At 37.7% G+C, this 7,210-nt stretch overlaps 2 protein-coding genes across 2 annotated transcripts; both read left to right on the top strand.

Annotated features, from left to right (window-relative positions):
- The first annotated feature begins 266 nt into the window (after window positions 1-266).
- LOC112093386 (probable LRR receptor-like serine/threonine-protein kinase At3g47570) lies at window positions 267-3,814 on the top strand. Its single transcript, XM_024171678.1, has 2 exons — window positions 267-2,973; window positions 3,357-3,814. The coding sequence occupies exons 1-2, from the start codon at window positions 267-269 to the stop codon at window positions 3,812-3,814; spliced, it is 3,165 nt and encodes a 1,054-aa protein (XP_024027446.1).
- A 2,300-nt stretch (window positions 3,815-6,114) lies between these two features.
- Window positions 6,115-6,615, top strand: LOC112093387. The gene has a single exon (XM_024171679.1). It carries the CDS (start codon window positions 6,115-6,117, stop codon window positions 6,613-6,615), a length of 501 nt encoding a protein of 166 aa, XP_024027447.1.
- The last annotated feature ends 595 nt before the right edge of the window (window positions 6,616-7,210 follow it).

Raw genomic sequence — 7,210 nt, 5'->3', positions numbered from 1 at the left:
CGTCACAATGGTAGCTCCACTACTAACAAGATCTCTAACCAAAACATAAACAAAACACATGGCTACTCTCTTGTTTTTTCTTCATCGTATCAACCGGTGCAAAGACGATCGTAGGAAAAGAAGAAAATATATATAGTACTTCCAAGCCAGTTATGATTCCACAAGGCTATTCCAATCTTCATAAATATAACATTTGAATATCTTATAAGTAGTCTCTGCCTTGAACTTTATCCCTTCCAAAAATTAGCGCCCTCTTTAACTCTGAAATGAAACTCCAAAATCCAACTAGTCCATCCCCTTTTCGGTCCATATTGTTCCTCCATGTCATGCTTCTCCACTCTCTGAGCTTATTGCAACCAAATTACAGTACCAATGCAAGTGCATTAGGAAATCACACTGATAGGTTCGCTCTGCTCAAATTCAAAGAATCAATTTTCAACGATCCACACGGAATCCTCAACACGTGGAATGACTCCATTCACTTCTGTAACTGGCCTGGAATTGCATGCAGCCGCCGCCATCAGAGGACAACAACCCTAAACCTAAGTGACTATGACTTGAGAGGAACCATATCACCTTATGTTGGTAACCTCTCCTTCATGAGGGCCCTTGACCTCACAAATAACTACTTCTTCAGAGGAATCCCAGAGCAAGTTGGTCGTTTGTTCCGCCTGCAATATTTATATTTGTACAACAACATGTTGGAAGGTAAACTCCCAGTTAACTTAAGCTATTGCTCAAAACTTAGGGCGATAAGTATTGGCAAAAATAGACTTATTGGGTTAATTCCTCATGAGCTTGGATCTTTGATGAAGCTCCGTTTCCTTAATCTTCAGTTCAACAATCTCACAGGAGGCATCCCTCCTTCCTTGGGAAACATTTCATCACTTGAAATTTTTTCAGTAGCCTATAACAATCTCTTTGGAAGTGTTCCGAATGAGTTGGGGAAATTGAAAAGCTTAATTACTTTTGTAATAGGGCCTAACTCTTTTTCTGGTACAATACCCCTCTCCATTTTCAATATATCCTCCTTGGTAGTCTTTTCAATCCCATATAACCAATTTAAAGGCACTATTCCTTCCACAATTGGCCTCACACTCCCTAATCTCCAAAATTTTGAAGCGGCTGTTAATGGATTCTCTGGGGTGATCCCTCAATCATTTTCCAATGCCTCACATCTTCAGGTGCTTGATATATTTGGAAATAAATTAGCCGGCCATGTTCCAGAAAGTTTAGGGGGTCTTCAAGAGCTTCAGTGGCTTAATTTGGGTAATAATAGTCTAGGAAGTTATTTACCAAATAGCTTGAATTTTATTGCATCTTTAACAAATTGCAGCCAATTGAATATCTTAAACTTAGCTGAAAACAACTTCAGAGGGGTTTTACCAAACTCTATATCCAATTTCTCAGCAAAACTCTCTAGACTTTATCTTGGAGGCAATCAAATATCCGGTAGTATTCCTTCAGCCTTAGAAAATCTGGCCAATTTAATCATCTTGGGCCTTGAAGTTAACCTTTTCACGGGTGTCATTCCTACATCTTTAGGAAGGCTAAAAGATTTGCAAGTTTTGGCTTTGCATACCAATATACTAACAGGAAAAATCCCCCCATCCATAGGAAACCTCACCCAATTGTTTGAACTAGATTTATCTCATAACAAAGTGGAAGGAAGTATTCCTAATAAAATTGCAGCTTGTCACAGTCTCCAAAATCTTGACATTTCAAACAATATATTGGTTGGAGAAATACCCAAAGAAATTTTTCTTCTTTCCTCCTTATCTATCTCGCTCAACTTATCACAAAACTCATTGACTGGATACCTACCTGTAGAAGTCAGCAAGCTAAAGAATATCAAGACAATTGACCTTTCTGAAAACAATCTGACCGGTAAAATTCCAGAAACCATCGGTGACTGTCAGGTTTTAGAGTCGCTTTACCTGCAAGGGAATTGCTTTCAAGAAACCTTGCCATCTACTTTGGGTTCTTTAAAAGGTGTTCAGTACATGGATTTTTCACGTAACAGCTTGACGGGACAAATTCCAAAGGATTTACAGAATCTTCAATCCTTGTTGTACTTGAATCTTTCTTTTAACAATCTGGAGGGAGAAGTGCCCAACGAAGGTGTATTTGAGAACATAAGTGTTGTGTCATTAGTTGGAAATACTAAGCTTTGTGGAGGTGTATCAGAGTTGCATCTTCAAGCATGCCCCAGAAAGAAGTCTGAAAAGAGGGAAAGCAATCGCCTCAAACTAACAATCATAATAGTTTTGGTGGTAGCACTTTTCCTTCTGTTCACAAGTTGCATTATTTTGCATTTAAGGAGATCATCTCAAAGGAAAACAAATGTTGAGGTCCCAAAACTAAATGATCTTCCGAAAATTTCATACAAGAAGCTTTTTCAAGCTACCAATGGATTCTCTCCAAGCATGTTGATTGGAATTGGTAGCTTCGGCTCTGTATATAGAGGCATTCTTGATCCGGAAGAAAATCCAATTGCTGTGAAGGTTCTCAATCTCCAGCAAAAAGGAGCAGGGAAGAGTTTCGTTGCCGAATGTAATGCATTGCGAAGTGTTAGGCATCGAAATCTTGTTAAGATCTTGACTTGTTGCTCTAGCATAGATTACAACGGCAATGAATTCAAGGCTCTAGTCTTTGAGTATATGTCCAATGGAAGCCTAGAGAAGTGGCTGCATCTTGTGACTGATGATGAAAACCGCTCAACGGGTTTGAACCTACTTCAGAGACTAAATATTGCAATCGATGTGGCTTTGGCAATTCAGTACCTTCATGATGATTGTGACCAGCCAATCATTCACTGTGACTTGAAGCCTAGCAATGTTCTTCTTGACAATGAAATGGTTGCACATGCAACTGATTTCGGATTAGCAAGGTTGATCTCAAACACAACCAGCTTCTCGAATGCTCAAACTAGCACAACTGGAATGAAGGGAACAATTGGCTATGTCGCTCGAGGTAACAACTTTGAATAAGTACTTGATTTATTTAAGCTTTTTCAAGATATGTCTATTATTGGCATTTTTTTAAATAATAAAAAAAATATCATTCCGAAACGTGTGCAAAAGAAAAGGATTCAATCAACTGTCAATATTTTTTAATTTAACAGAAAGGTAATGAGTAACGATCCCTTGAACATGATCAGCTAAGCAATGACATGACTTTTTGTGAGAGACTAGGCTTGAGATATACCCAAACAGAACCAGGTGTTAGTTGCATAAACACTTACATATATTTGTAACTATTTTACTCTAGTGGAGGATTGAATTCTCTATAAATGAAATTTTACCTCTTAATCAGTACTTTATACTTCATACATGTATTGCTATTACAAATTGTAGAGTATGCAATGGGTGGAGGGCCATCAAGAGAGGGTGATGTATATAGTTATGGCATCCTTGTATTGGAGATGTTCACTGGAAAGAGACCCACCGATGAAATGTTCAAAGATGATTTCAATCTTCACAACTTCGTTAGGACAGCCTTGCCAGAAAGACTTGTGGAAATAGTGGACTCTTCTCTTCTCCCTAGGGAAGCAGAACAAAATGCATTGATGATAAGAGAATTAGATGCAAGAAAAAACATCAACAATATGGGAGACGTTGAGATTGAGATTGAAGAAGGATTTGGAAATCATATCAGTGCTTATCTGCGTAATTGCTTGGTTTCAGTGTTGGAGATTGGAATTTCATGTTCAAAAGAATCCCCAAACGAAAGAATGAACATGGGAGATGTTATCCGGGAGCTACAACATATCAGAAATGCTTATATTAGCTTTGAGAACAGAGGACAAAGATGAGGAACCAAATAAAATATCAGGTATTGTTGCATAATTTCGGTGGTTTTGCTTATAATTTTTCTGCCCAAATTAGTAAACACACAAATTGACTTGTAACTGGACTGCTGGTGCTGGAAACTATGTTCAATGAAATCAAAAGGTCATGATCAAGATTTTCTCTTGTGGTAATCTTTCGAGAATAAATAGGCTTTGGCGTCTGTACTCGCACAAACTGCCACGCTGAAATTTTAGTTTCCTCTCTATTCTTTAATCCAAAGGATGTTAATTTAGTCTATTAATAAAGGACTCGATCAATGTTGCATGTGTGTTCCTATTCGTGTGTTCACATTTAATGATGATTATGCTCTGTTTATATGGGTTGTTAACCAGGGAATAAAAAGAAAAAGTTAGCTAAGTTCACATTTAGTTCTTATCGAAGCGTCTGAAGACATCAATTAGCGGAACTTGTTCGATCAGCAGCAAAATTTGTGACATTTAAAGGTCAATTATTGTATGATTTGATTGCATTACATAGCTAATTTATTTAATTCTCTAATTTGTTTTCCCAATAAACTTTACCTGCATAACGTTAAAAAGAAGATTACGGCCATTAAGAATAAAACTTTCCAAAGAGCACTGAAGATATTTCGTATTATATGGTACTGGCTAGTTTGTTAAAGTTTTAAGTTGAAATCTTAATTTTAGTTGAGATTATGGTGGATAAGTGTGAGAGCGATCAGATTAGCAACGGTTTTTGTTCATCATTAGTCTTGATCTGGTTGCCCAAGTTATTCATGAAGACTTCTCTACACATGGTGATGCATGGATTGAAGACATGGCAGACACTTATTTATAGGCAGTTAGCGAGCTACAGAATAGCATGCGTTTGGAAGAAGGATTCATGTCATGGTTCGAATCATGGTTCGTGACTCGCTACAGTATTTTCTCTCACAAAAAATACACGTAAAACGAGAATGATTATGAATCATAGTTCTGAATCCATTAACCAAACGTCCCAATAGTGATGAGCAAGGCACGTGCTCTAACTCAACTTTTAAAATATTTGTTTTCATCTCTAAAAAAGTTTAGTTGTACCCAATTTTATAAGAAAGATCATAATTGTACCCCCACTCAATGAATCTGGATTTTCATTGCTCTTACTTCGATTTCTGGCAGGTTTTAGGCAAAAATTATAAAACTTTGTTGTAATTTAATGAAAATCTAATAATACTCTAGAACTATAAAGTAATTATTAGATTGTGAAATCCTTTTACCATCTAGAAAAGGTGAACATGGTAGCTGATGCCTTAAGTAAGAATACTCCTGCTGCATTAATGTCGTTACAAGAAATGTCTAAGCCTCTTCTGAGGGAGATTCGGGAATTTGTGTTAGAAATTATCGTGGGGCAGTTGTCCGCAATGACCTTGACTCTGACTATTTTTTATGATATTCGGAGCATGCAATACCTTGATCCAAGTCTAGTAAGGATCAAGAATGAAGTACTTGAAGGGAAGAGTGATGTTTTAACATAACAGATGATGGAGTGATGAAGTTTAAGGGACGGTTATACATTCCTAAGAATGATGAACTGAGGAGAAAGATTCTTGAGGAGGCACATAAGACTCCATATACGCTTCATCCTGGTTCAACCAAGATGTATATGGATCTTAAAGGAAGTTTTTGGTGGTTTGGAATGAAGAGGGACGTAGCATACTATGTGAAGCAATGTTTGACATGCCAGCAAGTCAATGGTGAGCATCAGAGGCCAGGAGGGTTGCTTCAGTCGATTCAAATTCCAGAATGGAAATGGGAAGACATTGCAATGGACTTCATTATTGGATTGCCGAGGACTTCAAACGGATTTGATGCTATTTGGGCTGTTATTGACAGATTGACCAAGTCAGCTCATTTTCTCCCTATACGGACGACATTTTCTACGGAGCAATTGGCAGAGCTATATGTGAAAGAAATCATGAAGCTTCACGGTCTTCCTAAGTCTATTATTTCGGACCAAGATAGTAGGTTCACCTCACATTTTTGGAGGAGCGTTCAGGCAGCTATGGGGACGAAGCTCAAATTTAGCACGACTTTTCACCCACAGACAGACAGTCAGACGGAGAGGACCAACCAAACACTTGAAGATATGCTTCGAGCTTGTGCTTTAGATTTTGAAGGGAGTTGGTGTAAGTTTCTACCATTGGCTGAATTCCCTTATAACAATAGTTATCAAGCGACGGTTTGGGATGGCTCCTTATGAGGCACTATACGGGAGACGTTGTAGATCCCCAATCTGTTGGCATGAGGCTGGGGAGAAGAAGTCGATGGAGTCGGAACTTAAGAAGAATACCAATTTCAAGGAGAAAATTGACTTTGTGAATAAGACATCGGAGATGGTGAAGGTGATTCGGCAACAGATTGTCACAGCTCAAAGTAGACAAAAGAGTTATGCATATGTTCGTCAAAGGCCCTTAGAGTTTGAAGTTGGGGATTTGGTGTTCATCAAGGTCGCACCAATGAAGGGCGTGATGCGGTTTGGCAAAAGAGGCAAGCTTAGTCCAAGGTATGTCAGACCCTACAAGGTGATTGAGTGCATCGGCAATGTAGCTAACAAGCTAGAGTTGCCTCAGGAGATGGCATCTATCCACAACGTGTTCCACGTGTCAATCTTGACGAAATATGTACTGGATCCTTCACATGTCATCAAGCCACAAGCAGTTCAGATTCAAGAGGATATGAGCTATGAAGAGAAACCAATTGAGATTTTAGATCGGAAGATGAAGATCTTGAGAAATAAAGAGATCTCTCTAGTCAAAGTTCTTTAGCACAATCACAAGATAGAGGAAGCTACATAGGAACGAGAAGATACCATGAGGGCAAATTTCCCTGAAATATTCTATGTTTCGAGGACGAAACTTTTTAAAGGTGGGAGGGATTGTAACACCCATTTTTCTAACTGACAGAATTTCTAGAAATAGACGTTAAGAATTAAGTTGAATAATATTATAGTATTATAATTAGTTAATTCTAACATTTCGTTGAGTTATATTTTACAGGTGAACGCGATAAGGACTCGAGGTGCTAAGAACAAGTTCATGTCATTTTATAGAAATTATATATATATATATATATGTTCATTCTTTTAATGATTTGATAAATGAATATATATTCACGATTTGATGTACTTCATGTTATATTGCATGGAATTAAGTGTCTTTAGTTAATTCTATGTTTTCTTTGATTTTTTTTCCTTCTAGACAAAAGAACCATTTCCATGGAATTAATTTCCAGCTCTATTTTGAACCTTTAAAATTCTGAAATTATTCCTCTAATTTATTGAAAAAATGTAGAGCCTTTCATAAGCTTTCCAACGCCTACTCATTTGCGCAAATCGGACATCGGAGTAAGAAGATGTGGCCA

The sequence above is a fragment of the Morus notabilis genome, unplaced genomic scaffold (genome assembly GCF_000414095.1).
Source record: "Morus notabilis unplaced genomic scaffold, ASM41409v2 Scaffold7638, whole genome shotgun sequence".
Classification (NCBI taxonomy): Eukaryota; Viridiplantae; Streptophyta; class Magnoliopsida; order Rosales; family Moraceae; genus Morus; species Morus notabilis.
Note: the sequence above shows the minus strand (reverse complement) of the source record. Positions and strands in the feature narration are given on the sequence as shown.